Source organism: Aspergillus lentulus (assembly GCF_001445615.1).
Source record: "Aspergillus lentulus DNA, contig: Alt12, strain: IFM 54703, whole genome shotgun sequence".
NCBI classification, from domain to species: domain Eukaryota; kingdom Fungi; phylum Ascomycota; class Eurotiomycetes; order Eurotiales; family Aspergillaceae; genus Aspergillus; species Aspergillus lentulus.
Window position 1 is genome coordinate 3,438,870 of NW_028322115.1, and position 19,111 is coordinate 3,457,980.

General features: G+C 51.6%; 6 protein-coding genes across 6 annotated transcripts; 4 read left to right on the top strand and 2 right to left on the bottom strand.

The window, feature by feature from the left end:
* Positions 1-4,324: 4,324 nt before the first annotated feature.
* ALT_7054 (PIG-L family deacetylase) lies at positions 4,325-5,489 on the top strand (the record flags this gene model as incomplete). The annotated part of the gene is made up of 3 exons (XM_033558394.2): positions 4,325-4,562; positions 4,620-5,232; positions 5,450-5,489. 3 exons carry the CDS (start codon positions 4,325-4,327, stop codon positions 5,487-5,489), a joined length of 891 nt encoding a protein of 296 aa, XP_033414285.2.
* Positions 5,490-5,578: 89 nt separating this feature from the next.
* Positions 5,579-7,834, bottom strand: ALT_7055 (uncharacterized protein; the record flags this gene model as incomplete). The annotated part of the gene is made up of 1 exon (XM_033558395.2): positions 5,579-7,834. The coding sequence occupies one exon, from the start codon at positions 7,832-7,834 to the stop codon at positions 5,579-5,581; it is 2,256 nt and encodes a 751-aa protein (XP_033414286.2).
* Positions 7,835-8,202: 368 nt separating this feature from the next.
* Positions 8,203-11,471, top strand: ALT_7056 (putative GTP binding protein (GTPBP1); the record flags this gene model as incomplete). Its single annotated transcript, XM_089600174.1, has 4 exons — positions 8,203-8,328; positions 8,394-8,486; positions 9,620-11,138; positions 11,191-11,471. 4 exons carry the CDS (start codon positions 8,203-8,205, stop codon positions 11,469-11,471), a joined length of 2,019 nt encoding a protein of 672 aa, XP_089455636.1.
* Positions 11,472-12,376: 905 nt separating this feature from the next.
* On the top strand, positions 12,377-13,419 carry ALT_7057 (uncharacterized protein; the record flags this gene model as incomplete). The annotated part of the gene is made up of 3 exons (XM_033558398.2): positions 12,377-12,545; positions 12,649-13,263; positions 13,319-13,419. The coding sequence occupies 3 exons, from the start codon at positions 12,377-12,379 to the stop codon at positions 13,417-13,419; spliced, it is 885 nt and encodes a 294-aa protein (XP_033414289.2).
* A 237-nt stretch (positions 13,420-13,656) lies between these two features.
* On the bottom strand, positions 13,657-17,394 carry ALT_7058 (DEAD/DEAH box helicase; the record flags this gene model as incomplete). The annotated part of the gene is made up of 1 exon (XM_033558399.2): positions 13,657-17,394. One exon carries the CDS (start codon positions 17,392-17,394, stop codon positions 13,657-13,659), a length of 3,738 nt encoding a protein of 1,245 aa, XP_033414290.2.
* Positions 17,395-17,774: 380 nt separating this feature from the next.
* Positions 17,775-19,030, top strand: ALT_7059 (NADH dehydrogenase (ubiquinone) complex I, assembly factor 6; the record flags this gene model as incomplete). Its single annotated transcript, XM_033558400.2, has 2 exons — positions 17,775-17,962; positions 18,025-19,030. The coding sequence occupies 2 exons, from the start codon at positions 17,775-17,777 to the stop codon at positions 19,028-19,030; spliced, it is 1,194 nt and encodes a 397-aa protein (XP_033414291.2).
* Between the last annotated feature and the right edge of the window lie 81 nt (positions 19,031-19,111).

Below are 19,111 nucleotides of genomic sequence, written 5' to 3' on the forward strand. Positions count from 1 at the left end.
GCAACAATAGAAGACGAGGATAGTGGGCGACCAGCTCCCTTTGAATGAAAGAGACAGCCTTGATTTTATTAGCTCGGAGTCAGAAAATGGATATACAACCCTTTCTATTAAGATTTTTCTAGGAGGTTCCCACTTCGCATGTAACAACAGGTACCATAAATTGCTTTGTGACGCCTTTTTTTTTCTGAATTTTCTATTTTTTTTTTCCTGGATGGGCCCCTCCATGCCTCCGTCACATCGCCCAAGGAAGGCACAACCTAATGGGTCGCGGCAGAAAAAAGCGTCATAGTGGAGCTTACCATACGCTTTACCATACATGACAATATTACAGTACCGCCAGTTCGCCGAGCTAAAAAAAGTTTTTGTCTCAGGGCCGCAGTTGACTTGTGGCCTGAGGCTCTTCACTTCAATAGTAGTAAGTGGTGTGGTCGGTGACCCTAGAAGATTACATCACGAACTTGTCTAGATGTTTACTATTATTATTCAACTACAGGTCTTACTCATAGCGGGACCGTTTTCAGCATATTGAATGTTGACTGAGTTCCACGGAGAATCTCTAACAATCATCAGGCGATCCTCTTCACGCAAGTACTCCGGCTTGGTCATCAGTTCCCTGATCATCGACTCTCGGACTCCTGTCTAGGCTCTATGTAGCGGACGACTTGTAAACACAAAGATCGGTGATCCATTGTCTCGCATCTCCCATGTGACTCCAACGTTCAACCATACGCTCAAAATCATTGGTATATATTTGCCCTAGCCAAGGTACATACCCCACAAATCTGCAACGACACCGTGGATGCAGATTCCATGGTGCGTCTGGGAATTCATGGATGCTTTCCTCTGTGTCCATCTACACGCCACGACCATGTCTGCAGAGTAAACATAGCAGACGAGTCCCATGCGTAATGAGTCACAATGCCGTTGATGGGCTGGCGGTTATCAAACCGGAAATACGGTCAAGTGGCTTCAATCCGCTAGACCAAATAAGTCGGTAGCCGGACCATGGTAGATCTTGATAACCTTGTGGAAGACTACGCGTATGAGGATACTCCTCTAGACATATGGACTAGAAGGTACTCAAGACAATGTGCAATTGTCATAACTGAACCAAGGCTGCAATGGCTAAGTCAGGACGGTCTAGACATCGACGCTCAGCAATTTCCAACACAATTGGTCCAGTATGTGTCTGGAATCAGAACTGCCACGACAACAAACACGCAAGTCGTTAAGGCGCAATATGAACAGCTAACTGCACTGGACCCTTTGGACTAACCACAAATCGACAACACGAAGAGAAGCATATGACTCCTGATGATGTGCTTTGTAGCAGGCCGATTATCCGTCCACCAGGCCCGAATAGACCGAGTCCAAGCCAAAATGTAAGCGCCTGACCAGGGGAGCTTTTTTAGCACGGCGCAAAATGCAGTGGTGAAGGTCAGCTGCCGTCATCGAACCATCACGTGGCGTCATTCAGTGCTCTGGCGGATTCTCGAGGCTGAGTCTTTGTACCAAAGTGCAAGAGGTACGGAGGAATAGGAGTAGCTTAGTTTGGGCTCCCGGAGGCGGTCTAGCGTAAGGTTTCCTCTTACCAGCAATGACCGGCAACGATACACCGGGTTACAATACAATACAGTTCGACAAGGCGTAACGCTAATTGGAGATCCTCTGGGACTACGCACCCAAGAGGGGCAACATCCAGAGAATGGAGCGAAGTCGCTAGACGAATCTACCCGATCTAGACCGCGTTAAGCTTAGCGCTCAGGAAAAAATGAAAAAGTTTTTACAGAATTTTCCTTGCGCTTGGGAACGGCTCGGTGAGGTTCCACATCTTTCCAGTTCTAGAAACCAGAGGTCCAAAGGGAGAATTCGAAACGAGTGGCCCAATTCCAGAGAAATAGAGTGGAAGAAGTCTCCAGATTGTGAAAGGCGATGTTTTTTTTTCTACTACGGAGTACTATTGTCACTTTTCCTTGTAACATCCATTCTAGGCTAAGTATCTGATATCCCACCGATGTCCGCGGAGGTCCAAATCGGATTTCCCCGCACTGTATGCAATTCAAGATTTTGCGGGGGATCGCATCATCTGGTTCTTTTTTTGCTTTTCTCAGTCTCTTACTAGGGGGCGGACACTAACCCATCATCTTGTTATCATCTTTCCACATTGTCTCGTGAGTTGGGATTGAAACCCGATTCTCAGATTCATCAGAGACTGTTTTTGAAGATATCAAAAGTCTATCACCAGCTTGGTCTAGACAACCTAACTGTCAACGGTCAAGCCCTGCTCTGTGCGCTCTCCATCTGCAAGGGAAAACTCTTCCCTGACGAATGGCCGTGCATCGCCGCCATACCAATTACCTAACAGATTCCTCTTCACCATCCCCATTGGAAGTCATCGTCCTTCTCGGTCGATTTTACTGTCAATGTAATCAGGGTTTATGACTCAAAAAGCGAAAAAGATCTGCTTAGTTTCATCTGAATTCCGGCTAAACACTTGCTGAAGGCTGACTGATCACTCGTCCCGAGTCGCAAAAGCTTTGAAGTCGGCTCAGGATCTTCATTCCGAGTGATACCATCATACCCCGACTCAATCATGCCATCTTGTCGGATTGCTCACGGCAATGTGGTTCATGTCATCGGGGCTGATCTACAGTACCATTATTGATGCCGATGCTGATTTTAGTCATCCTGGTGCGTTCACTAGCTGATATAGTCAAGATCCGATGGAGATATTGTATGGAGGCCGGTCCGGCGCAGGAGTTGCCCTTTCTGGAAGTCGAGAGTGACAGCTAGGACTGAGGCATATTGCCATCATGGTCTGAAACTTCAAGTGATACCATACAATTAGTTACTTATTCTGATACAAGTGCCATCAAATCATAACCACTATAGGAGATACGCCTTCGTTGTCTTCTATATCATTTATAACCGCATTCACAACAAGTTCGGTTCAGGTCCATATTTCATACCAATGGAGTGCTAATCCCGACGCATCTACCTTTGGACAACCTCTTCGCAGTTTACAACTCCCCGCGGGAAACTCCGACAGCCATTCTCAAGGTGTTTAATCGGATACTGCCCGGATTTCGCTTGGTGGTGGATTCCATTTGCACGACTTGGACTAACCGAGTGGATTCCGGTTCTCACCCGGTTCCTCGGAAATTTTTCATCGCGCATCACTAGGTCCAACCGGACCTTCTTATTGGTCTTTTCCCACAAGTGCCTCAGTTTCGTTTATTTTCAACTGATTTTTCACACCATACGGTAGACTAATTTCTTTTCAAATCTGCCCCGTGCGCCGTAAATCACTCAATTCATCAATCATCAGACGAATCTGGACCGTGGTTAGATGCGGACAGGACCGTCTTGTTGACCCTGACTTGGAACCATCAACTTTCCTTCTGCAGCTCCATTGGCGGAGGACGCCGATGGCCTCTCGAAAGTCTCGTCGGTACGCCGTATGACAAAGCGATTACCTGATGAAGGGCCTCAGCACATTACGCTAAGATCATGCCATTAGCTGGAGTATGGGCAATTTCGATCAGAAAATTGTCTAATATCGTGTCATTTCTACCATTGTCTTCCTCATTATTTGGCAATTTTGATACTTATGTCATTATGTCGGAGACGAGGTCTATATGCACTTCGGATCTCAATTAGGAATCGGCAACTCGTTATTATGTCCTTTTCAGTCTCTGAAGATGACGGTGATCGTAGGTCTGCGTTTACTTATATATCTTATGGAAATCATGCAAGCTGCATCCCAGTCTTAAAAACTCAGTGTCCTCGGATCAATTAGGTGCCATTCTACGCTATCAGGAATGGAACAAGCTCTCAATGCGCAGCTAAGACTGGCAGGTATATCGCACATGTAGAGTAAAGCCAGTATCCACTGCACAGAGACACTCACCTTGTATCTGAAGACGTCAAGAGGCCAATGTCATACAACCACGTGACCTTATCCGCAGATCGCCAGGGGAGCGTATCTGGAGTTCCAAGAGCCAGATCGCTACCCCTTTTCTTTATGCCACCGTGTCTATTTGCCATTGGGCGGTCGACTCTCGCCCTTGTGGAATATCAGCTCGTGTCATCGAGTTCATATGCTTCAATTGTCATTGCTGATGATAGCAGACAAACCATCAGAAGCTGAGACGGACCGGTGGAGTGGATGATGCGGAATCCCCACCTGCAATCCGCAACCACCTAAACTGACACTGACAGCTTTGCATTACATCAATTGAACCTCAGATTGCGGGGCAAGTCAATTGATCTTGCGCATAACTGAATATTTGCAGAGCTGCAGTCTCCTCAAATCCTCCTTACCATGCTCACCACGTCGCTGGTGACATGGGGTCTGACCCTCTCCGCCATCTTCCTCTTCTGGACTCTCTCCTCAACCAGCTCGTCCCCCTTTGCGCGCAACTTCCCCCGTCTCTTCAACAAACGGATATGCCTGCTAATCGCCCACCCGGATGATGAGGCAATGTTCTTCTCCCCCACGGTACTGGCATTGACCAAACCAGAGCTGGGGAACCATGTGAAAATCCTCTGTCTGAGCAGCGGTACGCTACGCTCCCCCCGCGCCTCTCCAAAGTCAACACCCTAACCCAGATCCCTAGGAGACGCCGACGGCCTCGGCCACATCCGCAAAAAGGAGCTCCAGCAAAGCGCCAAACACCTCGGCCTCCGCGCCGAGTCCGACGTCTTCATCGTCGACGACCCCGCCCGGTTTCCAGATAGCATGACAGCCACCTGGTCCGAGAGCGACGTGTCCTCGTTGCTCGCGTCCGCCTTCGCCCCCGATCTTGCCTCGCAGTCGCAGTCATCCGCAGCCAGGAAACGAGGGACTGGAACAACAGGCGCCCCAACCGCAACCATCGACGTCTTGATCACCTTCGACAAAGACGGTATCAGCAACCACCCCAACCACCGCTCGCTGTACCACGGCGCTGTGCATTTCCTCCGGACCCTAATGAAGGATAAGGCAGGGTATACGTGTCCCGTGACGCTGTACACGCTTGCCACGACGAATATCCTACGGAAGTATATTGGGGTGTTGGATGCGCCGTGGACGATGGCGAGCGGGGCGCTGGGGTCGATCTTTTCCGGAGCGGCCAAGGGCGGGAAGGATGATATGCCGGGTAAACTGCTGTTCATCAGTGCGGTGGATGAGTATATCCGCGCGCAGGCGGCGATGGTCAAGGCGCATAAGAGCCAAATGGTCTGGTTTCGGTATGGGTGGATTACGCTGGGGAGGTATATGGTGGTTAATGATTTAAGGAGGGTGAGGGTATGACTGTGCACGATCTCTGTTGTGGGAGGTCGATTTCGATTGTATTTAATTGTACATTTGCACAAATGGGAATGAGATGAACAGATGTAAGAACATTACTTGACAAGAGAATAAAATGGACGCTGACATGAGAAGTCTGGTAACGGTGATGTTCAGGCGGAACACAAAATACATGTGCTCTGAACGGGGTATCTAACAAGCGTCTGCAGCAGAAGGACAGAACATCCACATGGCCCGGGTCGGAATGGATTGTACAAGAAAGGCGCCGTCAACACGAAAGGTCACTCAAGCTACAGCGAGAGGATTAGTCGTGGGATCAAAGATATCCTCGTCGTCCGCACTCCACCCAAGCGGTCTCTGCGAGGGGTGTTCCGCTTCCACAGCCTGAGGCATAGCTCCAGCCCGGCCCTCCACCGCGTCGGCTTCAACTGCTTCTTCTAAGGCAGGTCTCCGTCTCACTGGGTTGGCAAGCCGTTTCGGCACTCTCGAGAACAACCGCTCAACAGCAGGGAAGTTCGTATATCGCAAGGCAGCAGGGTAGCACGCCCAGAAGAAGTCGTCGTCGAGTTCCCTGGCGTCTTCGTCGAGAACCAGGCCGTTATCGACGGTCGGCCGGCGCACTGGTATCCTCCTGTGTGTGTTGAGCAGGCGGTCACCCCAGTAAGTTTCTCCGTGGACATGGACGTCCCCGCTGCTGATCTGGAACAAAACCGACTCGGGGAGGAAGTCTTGCCACTCTTCGATCACGCGGGGAAGGAGTTGACGCTCCCAGGCAGGATTGTCGCGGCCGACCCAGCGAGGGTGTATGAGGAGAAGTCTCGCAAGGCGTTCCATGATGATCGTCTGCTGGGCAGTGTGCGTGCGAAGCACGTCGTATGTATGCACTGCCTCGGTGAATGCTCGAGACTGGAGCAGTTCGGGATCGACCCACGGCGGCTCCCGGGGGTCTGAAGCTGTCGCCTCCAATTGCGGTGGACCAAGGTAGCTTTCGATGATCGCTCGGGCAGTTCGGCGTTTGCGTCGGGTCTCTTCGAGAATCGCGTATGCTGACTCCATGTACTGCTTGAAATCTGATAGCTTGTCCTGATCCCACGCTGTCTTGGCCAGGAATTGATACATCTCCATGGTGGGCTGGACATGGAAAGGCTCCGACTTCATGGCTTGGCCCAGGGCCGTCAGGAACTCATATGGAACCTTTCCCTTACTATTGCGCCTGGCATCCTTACCGAAACGAGGGCGAGAAAGAACGAAGGACCGCTCGAGTAGCTCTTGCCAGACCCTTTCTGGGACCGGAATGTCGTAGGAGGTGGATATGAAGCTGACTGCCCGCATGGCTCCGGGAATGTCGTTGTTGATGCCAAAGGCGTGTGCGACAGCGAACAAGAGGCGACTACTTGGATACAGAGGTGATGAACGATCGTATTTCTTGGGGCGCGGAAGGTTCGGTGAGTCTCCCAGCGCCGCCAGGGCGTCAATGTCGACGTTCCAAACCGTCTTCAACACGTGCTTCATTGTTGCCGTGAATCCAACCCTGGAAGCGGCTATAATCACATTCACATAAGTACCCTCGTCGCCCGCAGTGCCTTCTTCCGTCATCTCGGTCAGAATCCTCATGACCTCCTTGCGGACACTGCGGCGGCCAGTCCCATAGCCTCTCCATCCCAAGTTTGGTTCCTCGAAGCGTCGCTTACGGTAAGCGAACGGCGTTAATCGCAGATGATACTTCTCCCGGCCAGTGTAGGCCCCATCCCAAACCTTGGCTTCCATGTAGTAATTGTAGCAATGCAAATCGGGGATAACATCGTCCTGACGCATGGCATGCCATACATGGTCGGCCATCAGCGCATCTCCGGTAGACCGCGCACAGTCCAGGAGATGGGTGTACTCTGCCAGTCCCAGTCTGTGACCCGCCGACCGTCTGATCGAGACGATCGAGGCAAGACTGCAAGCAAATTTATCGAAGATCCTGTCCAATTGCGGGTAACCTTTGACTGCTACGGCAGCTGGATGCAACGCGCGATAAATATCTCGAAAAGGATCAGTGAAGTAGGCAGGAGACAGCAAGCGAAAGGCTTCTACAAAGGTGCTCTCAGGTAACGATCCAACCACGACTTCAAATTTGGGATCGAGTAACGCGTTCATGACCAGTTCCGGTTGACCATCTCCGACAATCGAGAAGAATTCATTTTCGAGCCCATTTGGTACTTCCTTCCGTGCATCAGCATGGTCACCCGGTGACACGACTGTGCTCTGCGTAGATCTGATTGCATGAAAACGGGACAATAGCGGTGCAAGCTCCCGGTGATAACCGGGAGGTCTCTGATCATCCTGGTGATGATCGAGATGATGCTGCTCCAAATGTGCTGGATACTTAGCATCGACGAATGACGCTGGATGGGTTGCCAGGGACCGTGTCTGGCAAGGCGTGGGCCTGGGAGCGGAGCCTGTCAGTCGGGAGGACCCATAAGAGCGCCCGTAGCGGCCGATAATGGATCGAGACATGAAGAGCAGACCACGTGAGACGGTATAGTTCGGTAACATCAAGGCGGTTTCATGGAGCCGGATTTTGCAGCAATTTATCCTGATGAAATTGAAAGATTTTAGAGAAGATGAGAGATGAAGAAACGAAAGAATGTCAGGAAAGGACACTCTTTCAGTCGCGACAATGCAGGGCGTTTTGTGCAATGTGAGGGGAAATGCATGGGGTAAGGCCTCAAGGCACTCAATCCCCTCTTCTGGTTGGCCGCTGCACTCTTGGCGTGGAATCCCTGCAATTGTCTGTGCCCGCGGATTTTACCTACTCTCAGACTGCGGCATACCTATCTACTGTCGTCCACAACCATCACCAATTGCAAGCTAGCCTCTTTGCGGTGGTAGCTTTATTATCGGCCTTACCTAGCTGTCTAGACATGGCCGACACCGAGGATACTGGCGCTGGATCTGTCTCCGAACCTTTGGATCTGGTCCGCCTCTCGCTCGATGAGATCGTCTTCGTGAAGCTCCGCGGCGATCGCGAGCTCAAGGGTCGTCTACACGTGAGTTGATCTGAGTGCCGGTCGCATTTTTGCGCAAGGCTGGATCTGACATGGGATTCTTGCAGGCCTACGATAGCCACTGCAATCTTGTGCTGGGTGATGTCGAGGAGACCATCTACGTGGTCGAGGAGGATGAGAATGAAGAGGAGACCATCCGAGTACGACTACCCATCAGATGGCCGATAGGCTTGTGATCGCGTTCAATTGATGAGGACATGAGCTAACATTTCGGTCGGCGAATACAGACAATAAAGAAGCAAGAGGAGATGCTCTTTGTACGAGGTGAGCTCGAAATAAAACCATAGCCTCGATATTCGACCGCCATACTGATCCGGAACTTTTCTACGCAGGTGACTCAGTTGTTTTGATCTCTCCACAGGCGTGATATTGCGATACATCAGATTAGGAGGCTTGGCCACGACATGCAGTTCACCTGATGGAATATACAGCGGTATAGGGCAATGTAGATCCCTGCTGCTATATTTTGGGTGGCGACTACAGACACTGAACCAGACGATGGCCATTAGGTATCTCTTCAGTATTCTCTGCACACGGACAGAGCAATTTGCACCATTCATCACAGGGTGAAAAGTCGGAAACATTATGGGACAGGATATACAGGGACTTATGTCATAACCTTAATGAAGAGCCTCATGAAAGTAGCGGTCACTATATCGCTTGAATGTCTGGAAATAGATTTCGATCCACCAATAATATGGCTAGATGAATTCAATAGAAAATATGCCTTATGACACAGCCTTCATGTGGTGCAGCGCCGTGACTCAGTCGAAGGACTCCTCGTGGTCCCCGAGGCGGCGATGACTCGCTATCGATAAAGCTTCCCCAGTTCCCGCAACCAAGCGCATTCTTTTCCACTTGCCTGACTCAACCCACCCTGCTGTCCTGTTTCGTGACACTTCACTTGATCCTATATATGATTGATTGCTTGCGTCTGATCTTTGCTACGTCCTGGTGAAGTCCTCACACGCTGCCTGCCTCGAACATTCATAGTGGAATTATGATAATACGAATACGTGTCTGAATGCGCCACAGGCGACTTCATCTTTTGACCGATTGAACAAGTACAGCTTTCAAAATTCTCCATTAGATTTCCATTTTTCTATTTGCTCTGTGCTTTGTACTTTGATCTTTTCTTTTGTTGAATCCGGCCATGCCACAGGGTCCCAAACTCTCTCTCGAGGAGCGACGGAGAGGCGAGATAGTATGATTCCCATTCTTTGTCATCTAGTGACAAGACTCGTTGAATTCCTGCTAATTATTCGCCGCCAAGGCCCTAAGTGAATTTGCAGAATATGCAGAGAAGCAGCAGTCGCATCGCTCGGCCCAGGTTGCCCCGAGTGATAGCGGCTACTCGACCGCGAGCGTAGCCCAAGCCACCGAGGACCACGCGGAACTCGATATTCTTGACCAACTCACTCTATCCGATACCCCGAAGGCGGCCAAGTTGAAAGACCTGCTGCTTGGTACGGGTGACGAAGCAGAAGACAGTCTGCAGCTGCTGGGCAGTATCCTGCAGGCCCGGATTGACGAGGGCCATGGGGAAACCATCTTCGACTTAGGACTCGAGGATGGTGGCGACTCCATGGGCTTTGACCTTGAGCAGTGGAATACGGCCCTGCAGCGTCTGCGAGAGGCGGCAGAGGCCCTCCCGGCGCATTGTCGAGTCCTACTTACCTGCAATGTGGGAGGCCCGGAGGAGTCGAAAACCAAGAATGACCGGATCAAGGGTGCCTGGGGCAAGATCCTGATCCGCCAGCCTGCGGATACTGTGGAGGAGATGGCTGAGATTAGAATAGCGGTTGTTGGGAATGTCGACGCTGGGAAGAGTACCATGCTTGGGGTCCTCGTCAAGGGGAATCTCGATGACGGGCGAGGCAGGGCGCGAATCAATCTGTTCCGCCATAAACATGAAGTCGAGAGCGGTCGGACGAGCTCCGTCGGATTGGAGATCATGGGCTTTGATAGCCACGGCGAGATTGTCGGCAGCTCGCAGGGTCGCAAGCTTTCTTGGGAAGAGATAGGAAAGCGATCTGCGAAGGTGATCTCTTTCTCCGATCTGGCCGGTCATGAACGCTACTTGAGAACTACTGTCTTCGGCATGTTGAGCAGCAGTCCCAACTACTGTCTACTGATGGTTGCAGCCAACAACGGTCTGATTGGTATGAGCAAAGAGCATCTGGGCATTGCCTTGGCTCTGAATGTGCCAGTCATGGTGATTATCACCAAGATCGATATCTGCCCTCCGCAAATCCTGCAGGAGACCGTCTCTCAGTTGACCAAGATTCTCAAGTCCCCTGGTGCTCGGAAGATTCCCATATTTGTGAAAGATATGGAGGAGACCATCAACACCGCGACTCAGTTCGTCAGTCAACGCATTTGCCCCATCTTCCAGGTGTCCAATGTCACCGGTGAGAATCTGGAACTCGTACGGACATTCCTGAACATTCTTCCGCACCGGGGCCAATATAACACGGAAGCGCCCTTTGAATTCCTGATTAATGATACCTTCTCTGTCCCTCATGTCGGAACCGTGGTGTCTGGAGTGGCCAAGTCCGGGGTGATCCATGCTGGCGATTCGGTGCTCGTGGGCCCTGATTCTCTCGGCCAGTTCACCACGACTACAATCAAGTCGATTGAACGCAAGCGGATCCAAGTGAATGCTTGCTTTGCGGGACAGTCTGGCTCGTTTGCTCTCAAGCGTGTTCGTAGAAAAGAAGTCCGTAAGGGAATGGTGGTTCTCAAGAAATTGGAACAGCCTCCCAAGGTCTACCGAGAATTTGTCGCTGAGGGTGCGTTCTATTATCTGGTGTCCATATAAGAATTCTCGCTGACTTGGAACAGTTCTCATTCTTTCGCACGCTACGACAATCAAACCGAGGTATCAAGCAATGCTACACGTCGGCGCAGTAAGTCAGACTTGCTCGGTCATCGACATTGACCGCCCCTTCATTCGAACCGGTGATCGAGCTCTTGTCGCCTTCCGATTCATCCAACGTCCGGAATTCTTGGCCCCTGGCGATCGAGTTCTTTTCCGGGAGGGTAAAACCAAGGGCTTGGGGATTGTCAAGAGTGTCGGATACGACCCGGATCATCCTCTTAACCCTGAAGCTAAGACCAAGTGAGGCATCACTGCTTGGAGATACGTGGAACTTGGTTCTGTCTTTTTCCTATTGTTATTGATCAGTTTATGTACTTTGGTTTTATTCTGGCGCCCCTGCAATCAGCCGTGCTCTTTGCTTGGGCCTACTTTAGCTGCATGTTGTTTTCCTCATGGATCATACATAGGAAAAGGTGCTCACTCAGGATAGGCTGCTATCCTTCCTCTGGGTTGAATTTATCTACCAGTCGTCATACATTTTGCGGTTCATACTGCTCTATTGATGCCAGTATGCTTATCCTATAAAATGACGTTGAGTGCAGGCATTAATACAAGTATTATTAGACACCCATCAAGGAGATTCAGAGACATCCATACCTAAGCCTATCATGTACCATACTGTTATTAACCCTCCACTCTTGGCTGGTCTCGTTGTCCTGTTTGACTGCTGCTGTTGTAGTGACGATATCACGTGGATATGACGTCAACCATCCCAGCTATCAGAGAGCTATGATGCCATTCCCCCAGTTGATCGTCGACGTATGTATCTCTGGCTGTCGGCCGCAAAAGGATTAATTGATAGCTTCGTCTAATTGAGATCATCGATAAGACCAATAGCAGCAAGACGGCGATTACAGCACCTGTCACTTTGGTGATCCCTGTACTTTGCAACAGCCACCAGCTCCACTGACGTAGACCGTCTTACTCTTGCCTTCTTAACCTGTTAACATAGTTACGATCTATTAAAGACATCCACCGTCAACTGATTCTGAAATCAGCTCTTATGATTAAGCGCCTACCACTCTTACACTCAATCTTGGCAGTGCTTGACAGATAAACTACCCACATTGAACCCTACCGACCTCGTCTTTGATAGGTAGACTGCCTGACTGCCTGCTGTACACCGTCCTATCACCCCAACGCTCGAAGATGGAGTCTGTACAGAAGGCCGTACGCGATGCCGCAGACGGCTTGCGAAACCTCGCTTTCGGCCCACAGCAAGTCACAGAAGCTGTTACTCAACATGGCGAGGAGCCCGTCTCCGGCGTCCAGGGTCGAGGAACGCCCACTGATCCATACGACGCTGGGAACAGAGATGGTGAGTCCCGAGCACTTTCATGACGACATGTTGTCGTCGCAGCGTCGCCTCAAGTGGCATTGTATGCTATTATTCAAACATCAGCGGCTAACACTGCACACAGAACAACCCGGCGCCCCTCAAACTCAAGACAACACCGCCGTCATCCCCGAGCCACTCGAATCCATTACACCCATTGAAACCAAGCCCACGGATGTCAGTTCCGCCCAAAGCACCTCGGACCAGGGCCCCGGAGCCGGAGCCGGAGCAGGGCTCACTACCGCTCTCCCTGTAGCTCCGCAGCCATCGTCCACACCAGCACAGGAAAAGTCGCAGTCGCAATCTACAACCCCCAACACCAACCTAGAATCCGGATCCGGTCCCGGCAACCCAACCGTGGACGAACCCTCGCCCGCACAAGAGCAGTCGAATCCCACCGCCAGCTCGGCCGACACTACCACCAGCACAGGAAGCTCAAGCAGCAGCAACAACAACGCACCCACTCAATCTGAACCCGAGAAACCTGCCCCGGAACAACGATCCCAGGCCATGCCCGACGGCGACAGCAGCTCGCAGCAGAAGGAGGACGGCGGCGTACCTGGCGGTGTTGAGCGCGCCCCGCCTGCTACTACGCAGCAGGTGAGCGTCGAGGCGCTGAAGGGGCCGCAGGGTCCTGCGCCTCGGGATGCGTATGAGTTCGAGAAGGAGATGGATGGGAAGCCGTCGAAGACGAGGACTGGTTAGTATATGCCCTTTACGTGGCTGTGCATGTGAGATGTGCTAACGATTTGTAGACCAAGATACGAATGAAAAGGGTGATTCGGGGCATCACCATCATAAGATGGGACACGTGAAGGAGCGGCTGGGGAAGGTGTTCAAGCATGGTAATCATTGAGATCGGGATCCTGAGTGATTGGAGGTTCGGTTGGATGTCGTTTAATTTATGAGTAGGGCTTCGGCTTAACGTATCGCGCTGGAGATTGTGATCTACTATTCTGAATGTCATTTACGTGCAACTATTCCTCGCAGTAAAGCGTAACCTTCGTAACAAATCTCGGGGAGCAATATCAAGGGGTATATGATAGCAACATGCACTCCGCACTTTGCCGTGGTATCAAACAACGGTATTCAACTACTCAAACAACAATTTCAACTCCTCGATCCGCTCCTTCCTCTTCTCATCCTCTGATCCATCACCACCAACCCGCAAGCCCAACGACCCGGCGATATTCATCTTGCGCTCCTGCACCCGTAACATCCGTCCCTCGATCGAGTCCTTGACGATAAACCGCGTCACAGAGACATCACGCAGCTGGCCCATCCGATGCACACGATCAATCGCTTGAGCCTCAATCGCAAAGCTCCACCACGGATCCATCATGAACACGTTACTGGCAGCCGTGAGATTGAGGCCGACGCCGCCGGCGCGCAAACTAATCAGTAGCACGGTGGGGCTTTTGGTTGACGACTGGCCGTTTTTAGATGAGATACTCACCCGCGGCGTGTCGGGCCCTTCGTCCTCGTCTATTTCCTCCTGGTCGAAGGTCTCAGTTCTGCTAAACTCCGCTAGGACCTCGGCTCGGGCCTTTTGCGGCATTGTCCCGTCTAGGCGGACGTATGAGATGCCGGCTTTGGTGAGCTGCGGGCCGATCAGGTCGAGGAAGCTAGTGAATTGGGAGAAGACGACGGATTTTGTGTTTGCAGAGACGCGGCTGAGGTGGTTGATCAGGGCGTGAATCTTGGCGGAGGTGTGTGCTGATGGTGAGAGAGGGTTGATGCGCCGCAGGGAGATTCGGGGTGCTGGGTGCGGACTGCAAGCAGGGGTACTGCTGTAGAGATCGGTCTCTGTAGGGGTCGAACTAGGCGATTGGTGACGGATCACTTCGAAGATGTCTCGCGAGGTAACTGGTGCTCGACACGAAAAGCACCGAGGCGGCACGCCCTTGTCTGTTTGGTGGCGTATATAGTCCTCCAAGCATTTCTTACATGCGCTGTGCCAACATGCTGTGACAGCGGGATCGATCATGGGTTCTTCCGAGCAAATGGGACATTCTCCGCTGGATTCGGTTTGAATCTGCCTCAGGGCATGGGTAGTGAATTTGGCGCCCGGGTCTTGTGCCTCAGCCGAATCCGCGTTTTCCATACTGGCTGAGAAGCGGTCTATAAGCTCTTGCAGATCCATGTCGTCTTTCAGCTCGTTAGCGGCATCAGCCGTCGCTGCTGCATCTTCCTCATCTGCTACAATGGTCTTGTTACGCGTGAGGATAGGATGGCAGCAAGTCTGGCGGAGACGGAGGATCTGAGCAAAGATTGTCGAGAATGACTTGAGGAGCGTACCGGCTTCGATGTTGTCGTTGAAAGTGCGTTTAGCTCTGGTGAAGATATAGTCGTAGATTTCGCGCTCTTGCTCGGAAAGCTCTACTTCTACAATATGAATGGTCCGTCGTGGCAGTGGCACCAATGGCTCTCCCTCGGGTGTTTTCATTGACTTCGTCCGACGGAGGACCAAAGGCTCAAGGACTGTCTGTACGACATTGAGCGCTCGAACATAGTCCTTGGACTCAAAGGGTACGGTGATGAAGGTCTTCCAGAACGAAAAGTTGTTCCAGGGTTCAACCTGTAGAAATCGCACCAAGCTAAAGAGGTCCTCAAGGCGGTTCACGATAGGCGTTCCAGTGAGCACCCATCGGTGTGTCGCTCTCAGCTCGTAACAAGCCCTTGCCGTCTTTGAGCGTCGGTTCTTAATGACGTGGGCTTCATCGAGGATGACGCGGAAGAACTCCACAGAAAACAAGCCACCTTGAGTATTGGAATTGAACATTGCGAGCTGACGGGATTCCGACAGTACAACGCCATAACTGGTGATTATAATGTTAGGCGCAGCGGGATTGCCAGCAGAACAGAGCTCTTGCAGATTGGCGGTTTTGTCGGCGCCATAATACATCAGCACCTTCATCGTTCCCGGTTCCGACGCCTTCATCGCCTCGCTTTCCCACTGGGACAGGAGAGAGGTTGGAGCCACAACAAGGGTCGTGTTTGGAGCAGGCAGAACGGCACTGGAAGAGCTAGGCATCCTCACCAGCTCAGTGGAAGAGCTTGGACCCTCCCGGCTCGGAGGGACATTTCGATGCGAGTGTATGAGACTCAGCATTTCAATGGTTTTGCCCAAGCCCATTTCATCGGCCAGGATGCCACCCAGACAATGCTGTTCCTGTGCGGGGAAGTCAAGACTGAGCTCTCCTGAGTACGGATTAACGTAGAAATGTGCCAATCCCTCGACTGATGGCAAATCTCTGTCATCAACGTCCTTGGTTGGCCACGTGTATTCCTCCCACAGAGGGTGCATGGACAGTTCTCTGCCAGACTTCTTATCTTTCTCTTTCGCAACCATCCAGTGAAGTGCTTGCCTCTGATATTTTCGCAGGTTCAGCACAAAGCTTGGTGGAGGTTGAGCCTCTGGCATATTAAAATCGAAGGACTGCGCCTTCTTGTATAGAGTATCGAGCTGATCTTCTTCTAGCTCCGGGGATTCTTCGTCTTCCGACGATTCGTTCGATTTGCCTTCTTTTTTCGTCTTGTCGTATTGTTCTGCAATCTCTGCGGCACGGAGTAGCCCTTCTTTTTTGTGCTTTTTGGTCATGTCGTTGACAGTTGTGGGTTGCAGACCAATCTCATCAAAGAGCTTCACAAGCGCCACCTGACGAAGTCGAAGCTGTTTCTCTTCGGCGCTTTCTTGCTCCTCGAATAATGCGGTCGACCGGTTGTCGTCGCTCATATTCCAAAGATTCCGAGGCAGAAACGCCTCTCTACGCAGATAGCAACATAATTGCAAATATATCGTATCGTTGACCCGCACCCTGTCAGGCGCAAAAACGCAAATACCTTCAAATTTGCAGATCTTCTGGTCAATCAAAGTTGAAACCCATTCGGCTGTCTCTCGAGGTAATCTTCCGATTTCTTGACCGGATTTGTTCGTGAATCGAGTCAGGACATCCCCCTTCTGATTTGTGATAAGTTTGCCTCCCCGGCCACGCTTTGATATCGGCTGAGACCTCGCCCGTTCAACGTTGACATGCTCCCCATGTTTGAGTAGACCAACGCCGCTTCTCGTAGCCCAGGCTCCGACCCCGAAAGCACCAATGTATCTTGAAGATTGCGGAAGGCTGCGGCGCGATGGAGCTTGGTTCGGTTTTTGATTAACCGTTGTAACGACTGTCTGGGGAATCGGTTCGTTGACTGAGGTGCGAGGAGTGGAGAGTGTTTGTTGGCGAGAGGCCAGAGGAGCTTGAGCCAGACTGCTGTTCGACGACTTCCATGACCCGTCGAAGTAGATGTTAACCGCCCGCTCCAGATCATCGCCAGAGGCTTTGCGAATTCTCTCAATTGATTCCGGGGAAAGGTGTTCTCCGATGATGCTAGCAAATGTTGCAGTGTCGAATCCACCTGAACTCTGAAATCCTTGGGTTTCGGAAACTGTCCTCTCCTCACTTTGTTGTCCCCCATGTTTGTTTGTCAGATCTTGGTCAGTTCGTTGATCTGGCTGAGCTTGTATTGAAGTAGAGTGGTTGAGGATTTCATGATCAACGGTTCCCTTTTTTTGTTCGTCTTCCTTGTGCAAGCTATCCTTCTGATCTTCAGAGCCTAAATCTGGGCTCTCTCCGCGAGACTCCTGAAGGATCGAGAACGAGTGGATGCGGTTGAGTTGCTGCCGTTGAACATCACTTCCCTCTGGGCCAGCAGAGGAAGTCGTAGACGCGTCGAGATTCGTGGCAACCGGTGCAGCTTCGTTAGAAGGCGGGTGTGTATCCTCTTCGTCAACGAAAAATCGTCTTTTCTTTAATGGCGGTTCATTCAGATCTCCAAAAACCATTTTATAGATCTGACCTCAAATCAGATGGCTGGATTGATGACGAGGTGACGTTGGAGTTGAGCGGAAAAGCCATCAAAAGTTGATACGCCTGATCATTAATGGACGGGAGACGCGCCGAGACCGAGAAAGACGCGATGGACCGCTGCACTTCGGGCCGACGTCATTCTTGATAAATTTATGAGCGGCGTCAATTGTCACATTGTCGTCGATACGACCGGCGATTCATTCATATAGATTTTTTTCCTTTTTCTCGGTATATTGGAGCTAGGGGTCGACTGCATCATTGAGATTTTTGTCTGCTGACAAGATATCTAGAAGACCATGTGCATGCCTGCAATCGTCTGAAGCAGAAACAACTTGGTTCGAAACCCTCATATAAAATGTCATTTCTAGAGGAAATTGCTCGTGCATGTCGTGCCAGGTCACGATCATGTCGCATTTCCCAGATTAGAGTACAATCACAGCAACGAAGGCATCTCACTCGATCAGCACCAGCCGCCAGTCCCGTCTCCGGCGCAGCTGAAGCAGAAGTCCAAGCTGCGCGGAAATACTGCTCGGATCTCCTTTTGTACGAGGGCCAGCCCCTTCCTTTTTTCTCGAGGCGAATCAAAACTCATTTGTTGCATATAGGAAATATGACCGGCCCTCCTACACCCTCAGCACGTTCATCCCGCAGAAATCGCAGACATTCTACCTCGCCCTCCGAGCCCTCAATGTTACCCTCTCCATGATCCCCGAGACTACATCCTCTTACACAATTGGATTAATGCGACTGCAATTCTGGCGCGACGCCGTCACCAAGATCCTTGCCGGCGCACCACCCAAGGAACCCATTGCCATCCTCTTGGCGTCCGCAATATCGGACCTCAACGAGCGCACACATGGCCAAGCCCGGATCAGCAAAGCCTGGCTGAAAAAGATGATCAACGCGCGCGAGCAAACCCTCACAAACGACCCGTACCCCACCATCGCCGCGCTGGAGACCTACGCAGAAAACACCTACTCGACTCTGCTCTACCTGACTCTGTCCTCGCTGCCAATGACCTCCATCACAGTCGACCACGTCGCATCGCACATCGGCAAAGCAGCCGGTATCGCCGCTGTCCTCCGCGGCCTGCCGCTGGTTGCGTTCCCGCCTCCTAAGGCGCAGTCACCCACGCAGCCTGCCTCGGGCAACTTCGGAGGAACCAAGCAAGGCGCAGTGATGCTGCCGCTGGACGTCATGGCGCAGGCGGGCGTGAAGGAGGAAGATGTCTTCCGGATGGGCGGTGAGGCACCGGGACTACGCGATGCCGTCTTCACGGTTGCGACGCGGGCAAGCGACCATCTGATTACCGTGCAGCAGATGCTGAGCAATCTCCGTGCTGGGCAGGATGTAGGGCATGATTTTGAGCATGCGGGTGAGGAGGGGCATGAGTACCTCGCAGAACCTGGGGCGGGCAGGGGCCAGCGCGACGAGTCGCCTTTGGACGAGGTGAATCGGGCGTTTGGCGTGTTCATGCCTGCGGTGAGCACGCGACTTTGGCTAGATAGGTTGGAGAAGGTTGATTTCGATATCTTCAGGCCGGAGCTACTTCGGTCTGATTGGAGGCTGCCCTGGAAGGCTTACTTGGCGTTTAACCGGAAGTCTCTGTGATATGGGTGCTTCTCATGGCGAGGACCTGTTTGTACAATTTGTGTACGAGTATAAACAAAATATTATTTTCACCGTGTATAT